The 22,261-nt window shown below is 41.5% G+C and overlaps 1 protein-coding gene across 1 annotated transcript in view; it reads right to left on the reverse strand.

Annotated features, from left to right (window-relative positions):
• The window catches only part of TMEM123 (transmembrane protein 123), a 57,460-nt gene extending 36,185 nt beyond the window's left edge, over nt 1–21,275 (reverse strand). The window contains exons 1-2 of the mRNA XM_008020667.3: nt 20,859–21,275; nt 17,130–17,186 (exon numbers count right to left, since the gene is read on the reverse strand). Coding sequence (XP_008018858.2) covers nt 17,130–17,186; nt 20,859–20,958 — 157 coding nt within the window. The 5' untranslated portion in view covers nt 20,959–21,275. The remainder of the gene's footprint in view (nt 1–17,129; nt 17,187–20,858) is intronic.
• Nucleotides 21,276–22,261: the final 986 nt, after the last annotated feature.

Here is a 22,261-nt window from a genome sequence, read left to right on the forward strand (position 1 = left end):
GACTCTCAGCTCTGAAAGCTGTGAGACCCCCGATTTCTCACTTCACACCTCTATATTTCTGTGTGTCTTTAAATTCCTCTAGCGCCACTGGGTTAGGGACTCCCCAACCGAGTTAGTCTCAGCAAATTCAATCATGGGGGCGGTTTCCCCCATGCTGTTCCCATGACAGTGAGTGAGTTCTCAGGAGATCTGATGGTTTTATAAGCATCTGGCATTTCACTGCTGGTACTCATTCTTCTCTCCTGCCACCCTGTGAAGAGGTGCCTTCTGCCATGATTGTGAGTTTCCTGAAGCCTTCCTAGCCATGTGGAACTGAGTCAATTAAACCTCTTTTCTTTATAAATTACCCAGTCTTGGGTTATTTCTTCATAGCAGTACAAGAACGGATTAATACAGTAAATTGGTACTGGGAGTGGGGTGCTACTATAAGGATACCTGAAAATGTGGAAGCGACTTTGGAACTGGGTAACAGGCAGAGGTTTAAACAGTTTGGAGAACTTAGAAGACGGGGAAATGTGGGAAAGTTTGGAACTTCCTAGAGACTTGGAGGGCTCAGAAGACAAAAAGATGTGGGAAAGTTTGGAACTTCCTAGAGACTTGTTGAATGGCTTTGACCAAAATGCTGAGAGTGATATGGACAATGAAGTCCAGGCTGAGGTGGTCTCAGATGGAGATATGAGGAACTTGTTGAGAACTGGAGTAAAGGTCACTCTTGCTATGCTTTAGCGAAGAGATTGGGGGCCTTTTGCCCCTGCCCTAGATATCTGTGGAACTGGAACTTGAGAGACATGATTTAGGGTATCTGGCAGAAATTTCTAGCAGCAAAGCATTCAAGAGGTAGCAGAGCATAAAAGTTTGGAAAATTCGTAGCCTGATGATGTGACAGAAAAGAAAAACCCATTCTCTGAGGAGAAATTCAAGCTGGCTGCAGGAATTTGTGAAAACAACAAGGAGCCAAATGTTAACCACCAAGACAATGGGGAAAATGTCTCCAGGGCATGTCAGATACCTTCACAGCAGCCCCTCCCATCACAGGCCTGGAGGCCTAGGAGGGAAAAGTGGTTTCCTGGGCCAAGCCCAGAGGCCCCCTGCTCTATGCAGCCTGGGGACACGGTGCCTTGCATTCCTGCTGCTTTAGCTCCAGCCATGGCTAAAACAGGCCAAGGTACAGCTCAGGTCACTGCTTCAGAGGGTGCAAGCCCCAAGCCTTGGTGGTTTCCATGCAGTGTTGAGCCTGTGGGCGCACAGAAGTCAAGAATTGAGGTTTGGGAACCTCTGACTGGATTTCAGAGAATGTATGGAAATGCCTGGATGTCTAGGCAGAAGTTTGCTACAGGGGTGGAGTCTTCACGGAGAAACTCTGCTAGGGCAGCGCAGAAGGGAAATGTGGGGTTGGAGCCCTCATACAGGGTCCCCACTGGGGCACTGCCTAGTGGAACTGTGAGAAAAGGGCCAATGTCCTCCAACCCCCAGAATGGTAGATCCATCAACAGCTGCACTGTGTGTTTGGAAGAGCCACAGACACTCAACGCCAGCTAGTGACAGCACTGGGAAGGGGGCTATACCCTGCAAAGCCACAAGGGTGGAGCTGCCCAAAGCCATGGGAGCCCACCTCTTGCATCAGCATGATCTGGATATGAGACACAGAGTTAAAGGAGATCATTTTGGAACTTTAAGGTTTAATGACTGCCCTATTGGATTTCAGACTTGCACGGGGCCTGCAGCTCCTTTGTTTCGGCCAATTTATCCCATTTGCAACAGGTGTATTTACCCAATGCCTGTACTCCCATTGTATCTAGGAAGTAACTAACTTGCTTTTGATTTTACAGGCTCATAGGTGGAAGGAACTTGCCTCATATCAGTTGAGATTTTGGACTTTTGGGTTAATGCTGGAATGAGTTAAGACTTTGGAAGACTGTTGGGAAGGCATGAAGTGTGAGGGCATGAGATTTGAGAGGGGCCAGTGGTGAAATGATATGGTTTGGCTGTGTCCCCACTTAAATTTCATCTTGAATTGTAATCCCCATAATCCCCAAGTGTCATGGCAGCAAGTTGGTGGGAGGTAACTGAATCATGGAGGTGGTTTCCCCTATGCTGTTCTCGTGACAGTTTTTCATGAGATCTGACAGTTTTGTAAGTGTTTGGCATTTCCCCTGCTGGCACTCATTCTCACTCCTGCCACCCTGTGAAGAGGTGCCTTCCGCCATGATTACAAGTTTCCTGAGGTCTCCCCAGCCATTTAACTGTGAGTCAATTAAACCTCTTTTCTTTATAAATTATCCAGTCACCAGTATTTCTTCATAGCAGCAAGAACAGATGGATACACTTGGCTATAGTGAATAGTGCTGAAATGAACATGGGAGTGCAGGCATCTTTTTGACATACTGATTTTGTCTTTTGTGTAAATACCCAGAAGTAGGATTGCTGGATCATATGGTAATTCTATTTTTAATTTTTTGAGGAACTTCCATATTGTTTTCCATAATGGCTGTACTAATTTACATTCTCACCAACAGTGTACAAGAGTCCCCCTTTGTCCACATCATCACCAACATTTGTTATCTTCTGTCTTTTTGAGAACAGCCATTCTCATAGGTGTGAGATGACACCTCATTGTGGTTTTAATTTGCATTTCCCTAATGATTCTTGACATTCAGCAATTTCTCATATAACTGTTGGCTATCTGTATGTCTTCTTTTGAAAAATGTCTGTCTATTCAGGTTCCTTGTCCATTTTTAAATTGGATTATTTATTTTCTTTCTATAGAGTTGAGTTCTTTATATATTTTAATGCTAACCCCTTAACAAACATATGGCTTGCAAATATTTCCTCCAAATCTGTATGATGTCTCCTCATTCTGTTGTTTCCTTTTTAAGAAGCAGCTTTTCAGTTTGATGTAATCTTGTCTATTTTTGTTTTTGTTGCCTGTGCTTTTGGGGCCAAATCTAAAATATCATTACCTGGAGCAATGTTGTGTAGTTTTTCCTATTTTTTTTTCTAGTAGTTTTACAACAGGATTCATGTTAAATCTTTAACTCATTTTGAGTTGATTTTTCCATATGGAAATCATGTGGTCTGAGATAAGGGTGCTATTTCATTCTTCTGCATGTGGATAACCAGCTTTCCCAACATAATTCATTAAATAGACTGTCCTTTTCCATTGTGTATTCTTGCACCTTTGTCTGAAATCAACTGGCCATCTGTATGTGATGGGAACTCTTAAAATCTACTCTCTTAACAATTTTCAAGTATACAACATATTGTGAACTATAGCCACCACAATATACAATAGTTTTGTGGTGGGAGTACTTTGAATAATTTTTTAAAAATATATACTTTGCTGTATTTCCAGAATTTCTACAACAGGCTGGGCACAGTGGCTCACACCTGTAATCCCAGCACATTGGAAGGCCAAGGCAGAAGGACTGCTTGAGCCCAGGAGTTTCAGACCAGCTTGGGCAACAAAACGAGATTCCATCTTTATAAAAATAAATAAATAATAAATTTCCACAAGAACCTGTATTATCTTCAGAATCAGAAAAAATAACAAAAAGACACAGACAAGCTAACAAAAAGACAACCCAATTTTTAAAAATGGCAAACGACTTGGATAAATGTTTTTTCACAGAAAATATACAAATGACCCATAATCACATGAAAAAATGTTCAACATCATTAGTTACCAAGGAATTGCAAATCAAAAACACATCATGCCCATTAGGATAGATACAACCAAAAAACCGTACCATAACAAGGACTGGTGAGGATATGAAGAAAATAAAACCCTTATACACTGCTGGTGTGTATGTAAAATGGTGTGGCTACTTTGGAAAACAGTTTGGCAGTTCATTAAACAAAGTTACCATATGACCTAGCAATTCTACTCCTAGTTATATTCACAATAAAAATGAAAATATATGTCCACACAAAAGCGTTTACACAAATATTCATAGAAGCATTATTCATAATACCAAAAGGTGGAACCAACTCCAATGTCCATCAACAGATGAATGGATAAACCATATGTGACATACTCATACTGTGAATTGTGTGGCCATAAAAGAGAATGAAGTATGGAAATAAGACAGTCACGAAAGACTACATACTACATGACTCCATACTACATGACTCCATTCATATGAAAGTCCAGAACAGGAAAATGAAAGTAGATTTGTGGTTGCTTAGGGCTGGTGGGGGCAAAAGCAGGGAGGATAAGGGGGTGATAAATAAATAGCACGGGGTTTCTTTTTGAGGTGATGAAAATGTTCTAAAATTGACTGTGGTGACAGTTAACCATACCTGTGAATATACTAAAAATCACTGGACTGTACACTTGAAATGGGGTGTGTGATTATATAAATTTAATTATATTGTACGTGAATTACATCTCAGTGAAGTTTTTTTTAAAAACATGCATGACGTTTCCTTAACAAAAAGACAAAACAAAGAAACCAAAAGCCATTATGAAAATATTCTTGGTTTAACTCCTTATTTTTTATTTTATTTTATTTCATTTTTTTGAGATGGAGATTCCCTCTACCGCCCAGGCTGGAGTGCAGTGGCATGCTCTCAGCTCACTGCAGCTTCCACCTCCCAGGTTCAAGTGATTCTCCTGCCTCAGCCTTCCGAGTAGCTGGGACTACAGGCGCGCATCTCCACACCTGGCTAATTTTTGCATTTTTAGTAGAGACAAGGTTTTGCTATGTTGGTCAGGCTGGTATCAAACTCCTGACCTCAAGTGATCTGCCTGCCACAGCCTCCCAAAGTGCTGGGATTACAGGCATGAGCCACTGTGCCCAGCCTCAATTTAACTCCTTATAAAGAAGTGTAATTCAAAGCCAGCACGCATTACTTTACTAATAGGTTTTAAACAAAATTATATATTTAAAAAATATAGCCACACAAAGAGATGAAGAGCCATGCAGTTAATGTTCAGTACCAATTATTGTTTAACTCTACTTACTGCTTAACTCAAAGTTTATTCCTAAGGACTTCATACATACATCTGGGAAAAATTATTCATGAGAAATCTTTGTGTTACTCAACATGATGGAGTAAGTCATCAATTTTAGTCTGAAAGAAGGAAGTCATGGGAATCCAGAGCAAGCCTGCCTGCTCTCTATGAAAAAGGAGTATTTAATGCAAAAGAAAGACAATAAGAAAGAATGCCAAGTATTCAATGCCAATTGAGTTCATTCTCCTATTCACACTAGAATTTAGACTGAACCCACTGTGAGCCAGACAACTTCATTATGGAAAGACAACAGGAACCCAGAGTTTGGTAGTTGATTTTTCTGACCTAGGTCTACTTTTTTTTGGCCTATGCTTTATCTTCTACACCATCTTTTGTTTTTCCAGCTTTTGAAAAGGAAAAAAAACAAGTATTAAAAAATGCCTCCAAGTTTTGTTTTCCTGTTAGTTTTGTTGCTGTTGTGCACTTCGTTTTTGGGATTTTTGCATGCTTTTTCAGCTTGTGTACTTTTCCCCACTGTTTATCTCTTCTAATCCCCATTCATGACTTCCTCCACCTACTCACACCATCCCACAGGCAAATTCAGTATTTCCTGGGTTCTCCCAGAATTTACATGATAGGCTGGTTACTCAACCCAGCCCCATCTCTGTAACCCTCAAAATACAAAAATTAGCTGGGTGTGGTGGCACACACCAGTAATCCCAGCTACTCGTGAGGCTGAGGCAGGAGAACTGCTTGAACCCAGGAGGCAGAGGTTGCAGTGAGTTGAGATCCAGCCACTGTACTCCAACCTGGGTGACAGAATGAGACTCTTATCTCAAAAAAAAAAATTTTTTTTTTTACGTTTAAAATGTTAAATGTTCCCTTTTATAGTTCACATAGCAATAAAGTACAGCAGTAATCCTTAATCTGAACTGGTAGCATTTAATTTGGGTCCTAATTACAACTTTAAGAATGAAGATACACTTCAGGAAAGAAAGCACTAGTGCAGTGCCAATTTATTACTGTATCTGCTGTCTTTAGAGTACAGGGTGTGTGAGAGTGCATAGTGGTTTAGAGTCACTACAGAATTTAAAAAGACCCAGAGACATTAACAAGAATCTACATTCTAAGTTGTCAGAATCTACATTTCTAGCCTCATGTGCTGGGCCTGCTGTTTTTGATGTCTCAAAATACAGTTCTTTTACTGAAATATATGTTCCTCAGTCCTGTTTCAGGACTTCTGCCTGGAATGTTCCTCCCCCTAGTATTTGTAGGGCTGGCTCCTTCCTGTCATGGAGGTCTCAGCTCAGATGATCCCACCTTAGAGAGGGCTTCCCTGACCAACCAATCTGCAGCCCTTCCTAGTCACTTTTTTCCACATTGCCCTCTTTATGCATGGAGGTAGGTAAGTGTTTTACCATGTTTATTTATTTATTTATTTTTTATTATTATTTTTTGAGACAAAGTCTTGCTCTGTCACCCAGGCTGGAGTACAGTGGCACAATCTCAGCTCACTGCAACCTCCGCCTCACGGGATAGAGCAATTCTCCTGCCTCAGCCTTCTGAGTAGCTGGGATTACAGGCACACGCCACCATACCCAGCTAATTTTTGTATCTTCAGTAGAGACGGGGTTTCACCATGTTGGCCAGGCTGGCCTCACATTCCTGACCTCAAGTGATCTGCCCACCTCAGCCTCCCAGAGTGCTGGGATTACAGCCATGAGCCACCATGCCCAGCTATTTATTTTTAATCACAATCCAAAATCATCATCTTTAGTTGTTTACTTCCTTTTAGTCTATGTCTCTCCACCTGGATATTATCTTCATGAGAGCAGGAACTTATCCATCTTATTTACCACTGTATACCTTGTGCCTAAAATAGTGACTAGCAGAGTGGGCAGTCCAAACTAATAGCTGTTCACTGAGTAAGTTAGCTTAATATTGCATGATTTTCCTACATTTCATTCCTTTAAAAGAAACTGGATGATGTTAAAAATTACCAGCAATGGGTTCCAACATGGCCAAATAGGAACAGCTCCAGTCTACAGCTCCCAGCATGAGCGATGAAGAAGATGGGTAGATTTCTGCATTTCCAACTGAGGTACCAGGTTCATCTCACTAGGGCTTGTCAGACAGTGGGTGCAGCCCACGGAGTGTGAGCCAAAGCAGGGCGGGGCATCACCTCACCAGGGAAGCACAAGGGGTTGGGGAATTCCCCCATCCTAGCAAAGGGAAGCTGTGACAGACGGTACCTGGAAAATCGGGACACTCCCACCCTAATATCACGCTTTTCCAACGGTCTTAGCAAACGGCACACCAGGAGATTATATCTCATGCCTGGCTCGGAGGGTCCCATGCCCACAGAGCCTCGCTCACTGCTGGCACAGCAGTCTGAGATTGAACTGCAAGGTGAGAGGGAGGCTGAGGGAGGGGCGTTCGCCAGTGCTGAGGCTTGAGTAGGTAAATAAAGTGGCCAGGAAGCTCAAACTGGGTGGAGCCCACCACAGCTAAACGAGGCCTGCCTGCCTCTGTAGATTCCACCTCTGGGGGCAGGGCATAGCTGAACAAAAGGCAGCAGAAACTTCCGCAGACTTAAACGTCCCTGTCTGACAGCTTTAAAGAGTAGTGGTTCTCCCAGCATGCAGTTTGAGATGTGAGAACGGACAGACTGCCTCCTCAAGTGGGTCCCTGACCCCCAAGAAGCCTAACTGGGAGTCACCTACCAGCTGGGGCCGACTGACACCTCAAACAGCCAGATGCCCCTCTTAGATGAAGCTTCCAGAGGAAGGATCAGGCAGCAACATTTGCCGTTCTGCAATATTTGCTGTTCTGCAGCCTCCGCTGGTGATACCCAGGCAAACAGGGTCTGGAGTGGACCTCCAGCAAACTCCAACAGACCAATAGCTGAGGGTCCTGACTGTTAGAAGGAAAAGTAAAAAACAGAAAGGACACCCACACCAAAACCCCATCTATATGTCACCATCATCAAAGACAAAAGGTAGATAAAACTACAAAGATGGTGAGAAACCAGAGCAGAAAAGCTGAAAATTCTGAAAATCAGAGCGCCTCTTCTCCGAAGGAACACAGCTCCTCGCCAGCAACAGAACAAAGCTGGATGGAGAATGACTTTGACGAGTTGAGAGAAGGCGGCTTCAGATGATCGGTAATAACGAACTTCTCCAAGCTAAAGGAGGATGTTCGAACCCATCGAATAGAAGCTAAAAACCGTGAAAAAAGATTAGACGAATGGCTAACTAGAATAAACAGCATAGAGAAGACCTTAAATGACCTGATGGAGCTGAAAACCATGGCACGAGAACTACATGACGCATGCACAAGCTTCAGTAGCTGATTCGATCAAGTGGGAGAAAGGGTATCAGTGACTGAAGATCCAATGAATGAAATGAAGCAAGATGAGAAGTTTAGAGAAAAAAGAGTAAAAAGAAAAACGAACAAAGCCTCCACGAAATGACACTATGTGAAAAGACCAAATCTATGTCTTGTGTACCTGAAAGTGACGGGGAGCAGGGAACCAAACTGGAAAACACTCTTCGGGATATTATCCAGGAGAACTTCCCCAACCTAGCAAGGCAGGCCAACATTCAAATTTAGGAAATACAGAGAACGCCACAAAGACACTCCTCGAGAAGAACAATTCCAAGACACGTAATTGTCAGATTCACCAAAGTTGAAATGAAGGAAAAAATATTAAAGGCAGGCAGAGAGAAAGGTTGGGTTACCCACAAAACAAAGCCCATCAGACTAACACCGGATCTCTCAGCAGAAACTCTACAGGCCAGAAGAAAGTGGGGACAAATATTCAACATTCTTAAAGAAAAGACTTCTCCACCCAGAATTTCATATCCAGCCAAACTAAGCTTCATAAGTGAAGGAGAAATAAAATCCTATACAGACAAGCAAATGCTGAGAGATTTTGTCACCACCAGGCCTGCCTTACAAGAGCTCCTGAAGGAAGCACCAAACACATAGAAAGGAACAACTGGTACTAGCCACTGCAAAAACATGCCAAATTATAAAGACCACCGTTGACAGGAAGAAACTGCAACGGGCAAAATAACCAGCTAACATCATAATGACAGGATCAAATTCACATATTAACAATATTACCTTTAAATGTAAATAGGCTAAATGTACCAATTAAAAGACACAGTCAGCAAATTGGATAAAGAGTCTAGACCCATCAGTGTGCTGTATTCAGGAGACCCATCTCATGTGCAGAGACACACATAGGCTCAAAATAAAGGGATGGAGGAAGATCTACCAAGCAAATGGAAAACAAAAGCAGGGGATGCAATCCTAGTCTCTGATAAAACAGACTTTAAACCAACAAAGATCAAAACAAAGAAGGCCATTATGTAATAGTAAATTACTATTCAACAAGAGCTAACTATCTTGAATATATATGCACCCAATACAGGAGCATCCAGATTCATAAGCAAGTCCTTAGAGACCTACAAAGAGACTTAGACTGCCACACAATAATAATGGGAGACTTTAACACCCCACTGTCAACATTAGACAGATCAACAAGACACAAAGTTAACAAGGATATCGAGGACTTGAACTCAGCTCTGTACCAACCGGACCTAATAGATATCTACAGAACTCTCCACCCCAAATAAACAAAATATACGTTCGGCTCAGCACCACATCACACTTATTCCAAAATTGACCACATAGTTGGAAGTAAAGCACTCCTCAGCAAATGTAAAAGAACAGAAATTATAACAAACTGTCTCTCGGACCACAGTGCAATCAAACTATAACTCAGGATTAAGAAACTCACTCAAAACCACTCAACTATATGGAAACTGAACAACCTGCTCCTGAATGACTACTGGGTACACAACCAACTAAAGGCAGAAATAAAGATGTTCTTTGAAACCAATGAGAACAAAGACACAACATACCAGAATCTCTGGGACACATTTAAAGCAGTATGTAGAGGGAAATTTATAGCACTATCTACCCACAAGAGAAAGCAGAAAAGATCTAAAATTGACACCCTAATATCACAATTGAAAGAACTAGAGAAGAGCAAACATATTCAAAAGCTAGCAGAAGGCAAGAAGTAACGAAGATCAGAGCAGAAATGAAGGTGATAGAGACACAAAAAAACCCTTAAAAAAACAAATTAATGAATCCAGGAGCTGGTTTTTTGAAAAGATCAACAAAACTAATAGACCGCTAGCAAGACTACGAAAGAAGAAAAGAGAGAAGAATCAAATAAATAGATGCAATAAAAAATGATAAAGGGGATATCACCACTGATCCCACAGAAATACAAACTACCATCAGAGAATACTATAAACACCTCTACGCAAATAAACTAGAAAATCTAGAAGAAATGGATAAATTCCTGGACACATACACCCTCCCCCAAGACTACACCACAAAGAAGCTGAATCCCTGAATAGACCAGTATCAGCCTCTGAAACTGAGGCAATAATTAATAGCCTACCAACCAAAAAAAGTCCAGGAACAGATGGATTCACAGCCGAATTCTACCAGAGGTACAAGGATGAGCTGGTAAACTATTCCAATCAATAGAAAAAGAGGGAATCCTCCCTAACTCCTTTTATGAGGCCAGCATCATCCTGATACCAAAGCCTGGCAAAGACACAACAAAAAAAGAGAATTTTAGACCAACATCCCTGATGAACATTGATGCAAAAATCCTCAATAAAATACTGGAAAACCGAATCCAGCAGCACATCAAAAAGCGTATCCACCACGATCAAGTTGGCTTCATCCCTGGGATACAAGGCTGGTTCAACATATGCAAATCAATAAACATAATACATCATATAAACAGAACCAACAACAAAAAAACACATGATTATCTCAATAGATGCAGAAAGGCCTTTGACAAAATTCAACAGTGCTTCATGCTAAAAACTATTAATAAACTAGATATTGATAGGACAGATCTCAAAATAATAAGAGCTATTTATGACAAACCCACAGCCAATATCTTACTGAATGGGCAAAAACTGGAAGCATTCCCTTTGAAAACTGGCACAAGACAGGGATCCCCTCTCTCACCACTCCTATTCAACATGGTGTTGGAAGTTCTGGTCAGGGCAATCAGGCAGGAGAAATAAATAAAAGGTATTCAATTAGAAATAAAGAGGAAGTCAAATTGTCCCTGTTTGCAGATGACATGATTGTAATATTTAGAAAACCCCATCGTCTCAGCCCAAAATCTCCTTAAGCTGACAAGCAACTTCAGCAAAGTCTCAGGATACAACATCAATGTGCAAAAATCACAAGCATTCCTATACACCAATAACAGAGAGTCAAATCATGACTGAACTCCCATTCACAACTGCTTCAAAGAGAAAAAGATACCTAGGAATCCAACTTACAAGGGATGTGAAGGACCTCTTCAAGGAGAACTACAAACCAGTGCTCAAAATAAAAAATGACACAAACAAATGGCAGAACATTCCATGCTCATGGACAGGAAGGATCAATATCATGAAAATGGCCATATTGCCCAAGGTAATTTATAGATTCAATGCCATCCCCATCAAGCTACCAATGAGTTTCTTCACAGAATTGGAAAAAACTACTTTCAAGTTCATATGGAAGCTAAAAAGAGACCACATTGCCAAGTCAATTCTAAGCCAAAAGAACAAAGCTGGAGGCATCATGGTACCCGAATTCAAACTGTACTACAAGGCTACAGTAACCAAAACAGCATGGTACTGGTACCAAAACAGAGATATAGACCAATGGAACAGAACAGAGCCCTCAGAAATAATACCACACATCTACAACCATCTGATCTTTGACAAACCTGACAAAAACAAGAAATGGGGAAAGGAGTCCCTATTTAATAAATGGTGCTGGGAAAACTGGCTAGCCATAGGTAGAAAGCTGAAACTGGATCCCTTCCTCACACCTTATACAAAAAGTAATTCAAGATGGATTAAAGACTTAAATGTTAGACCTAAAAGCATAAAAACCCTAGAAGAAAACCTAGGAAATCCCATTTGGGACATAGGCACGGGCAAAGACTTCATCACTAAAATAACAAAAGCAATTGCAACAAAAGACAAAATTGACAAATGGGATCTAATTAAGCTAAAAGAGATTCTGCACAGCAAAAGAAACTATCATCAGAGTGAACAGTCAACCTGCAGAATGGGAGAAAATTTTTACAATCTACCCATCTGACAAAGGGCTAATATCCAAAATCTACAAAGAACTTAAATTTACAAGAAAAAAATCAAACAACCCCATCAAAAAGTGTGCAAAGGATATGAACAGACACTTCTCAAAAGACATTTATGCAGCCAACAGACACATGAAAAAATGCTCATCATCACTGGCCATCAGAGAAATGCAAATCAAATCCACAATAAGATACAACTTCACACCAGTTAGAATGGTGATCATTAAAAAGTCAGGAAACAACAAGTGCTGGAGAGGATGTGGAGAAACAGGAACACTTTTACATTGTTGGTGGGACTATAAACTAGTTCAACCATTGTGGAAGACAGTGTGGCGATTCCTCAAGGATCTAGAACTAGAAATACCATTTGACCCAGCCATCCCATTACTAGGCATATACCCAAAGGATTATAAATCATGCTGCTATAAAGACACATGCACACGTATGTTTATTGCGGCACTATTCACAATAGCAAAGACTTGGAACCAACCTAAACGTCCACCAATAAGACTGGATTAAGAAAACGTGGCACATATACACCATGGAATACTATGCAGCCATAAAAAAGGATGAGTCCATGTCCTTTGTAGGGGCAAGGAAGAAGCTGGAATCTATCATTCTGAGCAAACTATCACAAGGACAGAAAACCAAACACCGCATGTTCTCACTCATAGGTGGGAACTGAACAATGAGAACACTTGGACACAGGAAGGGGAACATCACACACTGGGGCCTGTCGGGGCGGGAGTGGGGAAGGGATAGCATTAGGAGATATACCTAATGTAAATGACGAGTTAACAGGTGCAGCACACCAACATGGCACATGTATACATATGTAACAAACCTGCATGTTGTGCACATGTACTGTAGAACTTAAAGTATAATAAAAAATAAAAAAAGACACACGCACATGTATGTTCATTGTGGCAGTGTTCACAATAGCAAAGACTTGGAACCAACCCAAATATCCATCAGTGATAGACTGGATTAAGAAAATGTGACCCATATACAACATGGAATACTATGCAGCTACAAAAAAGGATGAGTGCATGTCTTTTGCAGGGACATGGCTGAAGCGGGAAACCATCATTCTAAACAAATTATCCCAAGGACAAAAAAACCAAATACCTCATGTTCTCACTCACAGGTGGAAATTGAACAATAAGAAACTTGGACACAGGGCGGGGAACATCACACACCTGGGCCTGTCATGGGGTGGGGGGAAGGATAGCATTAGGAGATATACCTAATGCAAATGATGCGTTAAAGGGTGCAGCACACCAACATGGCACATGTATACATATGTAACAAATCTGCATGTTGTGCACATGTACCCTAGAACTTAAAGCATAAAAAAAAATTACTAGCAATTTTCAGACGCAATCTCAAAAACATGAGTTGAAAACAATTAACTCTCTGCGGAGTTGAAGCAGTTACTTTAAATGTACTATGAATTCTTTAGTTAGAAAAATTCTTTCCTACATCAAATCTCTAGAGAAAAACCAGTATTGATATCTCTATCTATGTCTGTGTATCTATCTATCACTATTTGTATCTATCACCATTTTTATCAATCAATCAATCAATCAATCATCGGTATCACCATCTGTAACTAAAGCAACCTGTCAGGACAACTGGTTCCTATCTTTGATTGACTTACAAACTCACAGAAAGTTTCCATCTAATATTCTTTTCACACATAAAACATTTTATCTAAAATAAATAGAAGAAGGTAGTGTGACATATGGGATTATATATCTGATAAATTCTTTCCACTTCAGTAGGACTTTCATTGTTGCAATTGGGGGTAAAAATTGGAATACAGAATAAGCTGTTCCCAAATTTCTACTGCTTTCTTCTGTAGAAATCTAAATGCAAGACAGGTCCAAATGCTCAAAATTGTGGTTAAAAGTTCAGTAGTGCAGAATTAGATTCAACAAAGGATAAAAGGAAAAGGTACCTAATAGTGTAATAAAATATTTTTAAAATAAGACCCTCTCACAACTACCCATCCCTGCCATGTCTATGGAAAAAACTAACCCCACTAGGGTGGCCCAAATGACTAGGCCAAGGATAAGTAACCAAACCAATGGCAATCATAATAAATGGAACATACATGATTAAGAGATAAACGGCTTTGGAAAGGAGTTGGTGCAAGTTATGTCCAAGAAAAGAGCTTCAGACTGGATGATGGTAACCCAATCCTCTCAGATCCCTCTTCGTTGGGAAGCATCAATGCTAGATGATCAAGGAGACAGCTGTACCCTGAATGATACTGAGCTGCTGTTCTAGTTACTGATGATATCTGCACTCCCATCTAGACCATGCCACATTTCCTTACATCCTTGCCCAAACCCATTATGAAAAATAATGTGGGCATGTGTCTTCCTTGCACTATCAAGTGTAAATTCATCCATCCACAGAATCTAAAATATAAACACTCTGACTACAAATGAAATAAGCGAAAATTATTTTCTCTGTAAGATGAAAGTGTGTCAACAAGTCCCTGCAGACAAGAATGTCAAAAGTATAGCTGTCTTCAAATAATGATTAGAGGACATAAAAAAGAACTGTTATATGTAACTCAGTGGTACACTGGAAAGCAACCTCCATTCCTGTTGTTTGACTTTAAGTATCTATGTTACTGTATAAACAGAGAACAGCTGTAATAATGGATAGGACTGGAGCACAAACTAGTACATATCTGCAAAATGTATATAACAGTATTTTGACAAGGCAAGTCAGTAATTACAAAATATGTATTTCATTCCACAATTGAGTTCAACCAACCAAAAATATACATATTCTGCATACCTACTATGCACCAGGCATAGAGTGAGATGTCAGAACGAATAAATCATAGATTTCACTCTCAAGGAACTTAGATGGAGACCAAAACAAGAGAAAAAAAGATTCTCTGAAACTCCAATGTGGTGAGTCCTATAAAAGTGATAGACACCCAACATTCTAAGTAGTACTGCAGGCAGTCTCCGTTTTTTCCGACAGTACATTCCTGGAATACACATCATAATGGAATTTGCCAAACATGCTATTTTCCTAGTGAGAGGAAATATGGTGCCACAGAAAGTGCACTAAATAAATAGCACCAAATAAATTGGTAAACAGTATGTTCAAAGAAACAAAGCTTCAACAATGGTCTAGGTAACTAAACACAGTTAAGCATCCATCCTGTAAAAATACACAAACTTAACATGTTTCAAAAGTGTTTTCAAGATACAAAGAGGAATGCAACAGTTAGGAGAAATATAACACATTGTGCAAAAACATTTTTAATAGTTGTATTACCTGTTCTCCTTCTAGAAAAATTTGAGGCAATGCTTTTCTTCTCAAAAAATTTCCCTGTGCTAGAAGGGGCATTTGAAATCATCCCACTAACTCTGGAGCTGCCCTCAAAGTACTGAGTTGATTTTTAATAATCATTCACAGTGAAAAGCACTTTTTAAAAGTAAGGCCATTACCCATTTCAGACAGTGTGATAAAGAGACATAGGTTTTAGAATACAACTGGGTTTCAAATCCTGAATGTGACACTTAGTGTCACGTGATCTTGGGCATTTCCTAACCACTCTTGAGTTTCAATTTCCCCATGTGTAAACCAGAAAGGACATCCCCCTCACCGTGGTTAGATTAGTAAATGTATGAGGAGTATCTTGTAAGTTGTATGCATTCAATAAATGGTGTCTATTGCTAATACTACTGTCTTTATGTTTCTTCTACCTCCTTTGTTTACCCGAGGTTAAAAGTTTAGTGCAGAATTAGATTCAATAAAGGACAAAAGGAAAAGGTACCTAATAGTATAATCAAATTTTTTTTAACTAAGACCCTCTCACAACTACCCAATGATAACCACTACTACATTTTGGAGTAATCTATCTAGACTTTTTTCCTCTCAATGAAAATGTTTCCTGTAGAATTACTAAAACTAGAATAAAAGTTATGTCCTGAGTATGTAACACCAGACACCAGTTGAAAAGGCAGAGATAATGAAAGAAAGAACAGCAGTAAACCAAGAACATAAACTAAGTGAAACACTGGGATGCCCCACAGAAATAAAAACTCCAGCAAGTTGCAAAGCAGCATGAACGTACTTAGCGCCACTGAGCTTTACACTGAAAATAATGGTTAGTTACACATTTTATGTCATGTATATTTTGCCACAAAATAAAAAACAAAAAGCAAAAACCCCTAGAAGTTAAGGCTTGGTCCATTTTGTATTCTTAGAACCTAGAATGTGCTAGCTCATTAGAGTCAATATTCTCTGAATAAAAGTAAACAAGTTAGCGACATGATTTGCGTACCTTTTTCTAGTTTCCAACTCAGTCGACTGTGAAGATTAAGGGTAGTGAGAAGATAACTTAAAAATTGTTTACAAGAAACATACCTTGATGATTTACTACTGATATTGATGACATCAGCCTGGTTCTTGTATCTTTCCATGCTAGTGAACTCAGAGGCCCAAGGCTTTGTCCCAAACTAAAATCACAGGGTAAGGGCCTCACCAAGTGTTTGGGTTGAGTCTGCCTAATAGGTGAAATATAAGTAGGGTCTCCTTAGAGTCAGCAGAGGTATATTAAGGCTGCCATGGCTGACTAGTTTAGAGTGATTTGTTTCATCAGCAAGACCTGCAGACTTCTGTACCGACATTTCATATCTACAGGCAAACTACAAAACCCCCACATCTAAAAATGTGCTTCAAAAATTTGTAACATGAAATTCTGATACACCTTTTTGTTTTAGAATTTATTCACACCTTTCCAAGACTGAGAAAGACTAATCCAGTGAACTATCACTGACTGATGTCTACTATAGGGCACTAGGGCAAGTTATTGTGATTCATGGGTGAAGAACTCAGGGTTAAAACAGGTCAATCAGCTTACGCCTACTTCCCTGGCTGTTATTACTTCATGTACCCTAGACAAATGAAAATTTGTTTTTTTAATCTTTTAAAACTCACCTGTTGAGTTAGCACTGGAGTTGTGTGGAGGCCCAGAATTCTCTATGTTTGCAGATGCTGTAAAAATAAAGAAATATCCTGTTATGAAAGAACATATAACTAAGAATACTGGCAATACGTGGTTTTCTGCCTGGGGGAGTGGGAGTAGTGGTGTCGGGAGGGTAGATATTCCACAGGAAGTTCTACTTTTGCCCCTGTTGTTATGAAACATATCTTGAAGCTGTCACTAAAAGGGACTGTATTATCAGGTTTTTCAAGATAAACATCTAGCTTATGTAACAAACACTTACATAGTACTTACTATGTACCAGCCACTGAATGCAATAGCTTTGCCAAAATTCATTCACCCACACAATTGGGGACAGATGGACCAATTTCTGCCACTGACAGCTCTGCTCTTATGAGTGGAATGGACCATTTCAGGAGAGGCCCTTCCTACTCACAGGCATCTCTAGGTCTTGCACCACCCCACCAACACCCCTAATTTCATACAATGGAGGGATAAAATAGGATTTTCTTATTTAACTGCAAGCCTTCTCAGTACAGTTTTAATTTTTAAGTTAGTACCTTTAGATTTGGAAAACATGTAAGAGATTTCTATGTCCCAAGTAAGCAACTTTTCAGAGTGCTTTATTCGTTTTGAGTTTTTGTCTAATGAAGATTAAATATGTATACCACATAGGAAGAGAGCAAGTGTATTATTGTGTCCTTTTCACAAAGATGAACTCTCCCACACTTAAAAAAAAATCCTCAAAGTACAAAGAAAAACAGTAACTTTGAAGGATTTATCTTTACTTCTTGGGCAAATTTCTTCTTTGTGAGAATTTCTTCTTCTTGATGGGACTATCATCTATTTATCACAAAAGAATACAATGTAAGATTAACTTGAAAAAGATCAAGGTCAATAGACTATGTAGATGTATTTAGCAGCAGATAGCAAATAATTGCCAACATTATTAGGTGCTTACCACAAGCCAGGGTTATGTGCATTAGCTCATCTAACCCTCTCAACAATTCTTAGACAGGAGAATTGTTTTGCAGACAAGAACTGAGGCCCAGAGAAGGCCACCCAGATAGAAAGTGGCAGAGACTAGAATTGGACCAGATTGTTTGATTCCTAAGCCTGCAGATATGAGTGCCAAAATGCAACTACTGATTTTCTACTCGAAACCTGCTCCTCCCCCAACCTTCCCAATTGTTGCATTACCAGCTGCTCAACCCCAAAAGCAAGAGGTCATCCTTTGATTCTTCTTTCTTCCTCATCCCACCCTCCAATCCATCGGCAAGTGATTAGTCCCAAACCCCAACAGATCTAGAATCCACCCTTTTATCTCCATTGCCACTCACCATCATCTTTTGGCTGGGCTAACACAAACACCTGTTTTTGTTTCCATGCTATTTTCACTCTTACGCGATGATTTCTTAATTTCTTGGCAACTTATTTGAACCCTTGAATACAGCCATTTTCAAGCCACCTCAATCCTTGCATTTTTCAGTTACAAGTCAAAAAAGTCCCTTCTTTCCACAGAGGTTGTTCAAGGTGGGTTTCTGTCACTTGCCACTAAGAGTAACGACTAATAGCCTCCCCTCCCATCCTGTTAATGTTAATGTTAATGCCATTCTTTGGAATACTACAATAAATCCTGTTCACTGATTTGCAAACGTGCTCATAGTCTCCCTCCTCCAACTGATATTTATAAAGCTATGCAGCAGACTGTTAAGAATATTTTAAAAGCAGAATTTCAATAATGTTTTTATCTTCTCCCACAATATTCTAGGCAATGGTAGTACTGTGGAATACAAGCATTATCTACTTCAAGAGCCATCATCAACTAACGTGGCTTAGTGGTGAAATGGTTAATTGAAAATTTGGATTCTGATCTGAAACCAAACACGTATTAATTGTTTTACTTGCCATAAATTAGCTTACTTATCTATAAAATGGGGACAATACTGTGAGGATCCAATGGGATGATTTACGGACCTAAATTAGTATAGTGTGGGATGCAAAGAAAATGTATCCAGTAAAAATCAGCCATACCAGTTTTAGTATGATTGCTAAAAATCACTATACTCCGTAATGACATTGTATGCAGATTTCACTATATATGAAGACTTGGATTAACAGTCACTAGCTTTTTTGAGAAATCTTCTATTGTTACCTTTTAGTCTAGTTGCAAGGTGACATCATAGTCTGTAGAAACAGATTCCACCTCTGGCTGGTTATACTAGTTTATGAATTCAGGGCTCTCCTACTACAGAGCATTTTAAGTTTTCCAAATGGGACTAACCTCTAGAAAGACATTAAGTAATAAACAGAACAAACAGTGATGGTTAAAATAGGACCAAAAAAAATCTGTGTTATGAGGGCAAAAGAAAGAAAAACATGGTCTCTCACAATTACTCTAACCGGTAATTCACTGGAACAGTAAGGTTTATCTTCACAAACACAGCAACACATTTTTTAAAATGGAGACCTCACCTCATGAAATAATTGGTATAAAATGAGGACCAAGATACACGATGGACATGATTTTACCACTTTTTTCTTAAACGATCTCAAAATTAGGTCTGCGAAGCCAATGTGTCACATGCACAATTAAGCAAACAAAAAAACTTCAGCAAAACGAAGAAAAATGAATTCACCCAGATCGTTCCAGAAAAAGCAAGTGTTGTGCCTGAACCTTCCAGATTTACAAACTGCCTTCTTTTTCTCTTGCTGGATAAAACGAACCTAAGGCTAAATACACAGTGGATGGACAGAATTCAAAACCATGAAAACCTTGGTTCACTTAAAGTTAACTTATCCTGGTTTACTGACCATTACGTAGGGACCTGACTTCTGTAACAGTTGACCAAGGAGAACAGTATTTACACAGCAAATCCCAACTTCCTGGTTTCATCCAAAAAGGGCTGTTTAAAGTCTCCAAAGGGCCAAGGGCCTAAAAGGAAACAAATTCCGCCCTACACAGAAAAGCAATGTCAACATCGTCCTGTTACGACCTTACTAGCGACGACGCGGGCCACCGGCTACCGTGCAGCTGTGCCCTTAACGCTGCGCAGCTGCCGCGCGCCGCGGCCGGGTGTTTATGGCACACGAGGGGTGGAGAGCGCCCCGCCAAGAGGGCAGCCGCCTCAACTGCCGCGAGGGCGGGGCGCGCTCCCCAAAGGCTCCCAGCTAGCTCCAAGAGCTCCGAAGTCTAACTTCGAGCGTCAGGGGAACCTTAAGACTGTAAGTCATCTGGATAATGCTGCATAATATTAGACGATGAAATGCCGGGGAGACGCTTGAAAAGCTCCCCAACTAACTGGGAGACGTTTCCGCGGGCCTCGGTAGACATATTTTTCAACTCAGCTAATCTTGTTTACAAACGGAAGCCTTAGATAAACTCTAACCTCGGCAAACATTAACTTCAGGGAAAGGCTGTAAAAACCAACTTGTGGTAACTCAACAGGTTATGCGCACCCGTCCCGGCCTGAGACCGCCGCTTCTAAAAAGCGAGAGTTCGGGAAGCACCGGGCAATTTCCTCAGGAGGCGGCCCCGGGGCCAGCGGGTGACTGGTCCAAGCCTCAGTTTCCCCCACCCCGCCCGGTCACCTCCGGGTCTGCCCCGAGCGTTCGGCCAGAGACATGCGGAACTTTCTGTACCAGAGCCCAACTTGGGAACCCAAGCCTCGGCAGCGCGCTACGTCCCACGAACGGGGCTGGCGATCCCCGCGGCCACTTACCCGCCATGGGTGCGCTTTCATGGGCGGCCCCCAGCAGCGCTAGCACCTGCAGCGTTCCCAGGAGCAGCGCGGCCCAGGCACCTCGCGCGCCGAGCCCCATTGTTCCGAGGGCAGGATGCGGCGGCCTCGTGGGTTCCCAGCCGAGGTGGCGGCGGCAAGAGCGGCTCCTCTGTGCAGCCGGCGCCGGCTCCGCTTCCCCTTCGGCCGCTCACGTCTCCCCCTCCCGCCACTTGCCCCCCGAATGACCAAATAGGGCGCAGGAGCGGGACCTGGAGGGGGCGTCGCGTGCAGGGCCGGTCTGGCTGGCGCGGGGGCGGGCTCGGGGTTCTGGGCGTGGCGACTCGGCTCCCGGCCTCCCTCGCAGGCCCGCGCCTGGGAACTCCAGAAGCCGCGAGCCGTTTCCTTTCTCTTCGGAAATGGCAGTTTTGTTGTCCTGGATGAAGGCGAACGCCGCTGCCTCTCCGAATGCTGAGCACGCCGGCTTCGCGGTGCCCGGAAGGAAGTCTTTGAAGAGTAGTTTTGCGGGCAGGAAGGGGACAGGGGTGCGTGCGACTCAGAGTGAGAGGGAGGAGTTGCAGGGCTAGGGCGGGAGTAGGGGGAGGTTCTGGAGAGGAACTTGAGGGGATGGGATTCACTCTAAGGAGTCCCGGGCGGTTGGAGCTTTCCCCCCGCGTGACCCAGCCTAAGGGGGAAGTGCAGAAAAACAGCTCGACAGATTTGTTGCTTAAATTCAAATGTAAAACACCTACGATCTCCTTATCCCAGTTGTACCTCATCTTCTCCACGGGTTCCTTGTATCTCTGGATAAGACAAGAGATTAGTGGAGTGGGCGGGTGGGGGCGCCCGCAGGAGTTGGTAGCAACTCTCACTGAAATACAAGAGTCATGGAAAGCGGGGGTATGCATTAATCCAACCAGCTTCTTCTCTCCTTGGGCCCTGGTGTCCCACTTCGGATGAAATGGCTAGTTTTGAACAGTTTTTGGCTGAGTTCCTCTTAAACCCCTTGGTGCCAATGCTAATCACTTGTCTTGACTTGAAGTGCTTGTAAAGTCTGCATTTTCATTGTGCTCAGAACTCTGAAGTGACAGGTAGCGACCTGTGGCTGATGCAGGAGAATAACAAAGGCTGAGTCCTGGCTTGGGTGGGAACCCTCAGCTGAAGTAGAAGACTGAAGGATCCAGGGAACCTAAAATCACAGTGAATTCCCACCTGCAAAGGTGTTAATGTTGCAGATCTTTGGCACCTGAGCCAGATTTCATCTCATAAAGGCCACATTGCAGTTAAGTTCTCAAAACTTATGAGAAGTGGAACTTTCTCGTGTCAAGCAAATCCATCATTACCGAAGTCTGACTGGTCATAGAGATTAACCGAGACAATCTGTCCTAAGTTTACAGACTTCCATC

The sequence above is a fragment of the Chlorocebus sabaeus genome, chromosome 1, assembly GCF_047675955.1.
Source record: "Chlorocebus sabaeus isolate Y175 chromosome 1, mChlSab1.0.hap1, whole genome shotgun sequence".
Taxonomy (NCBI): Eukaryota; Metazoa; Chordata; class Mammalia; order Primates; family Cercopithecidae; genus Chlorocebus; species Chlorocebus sabaeus.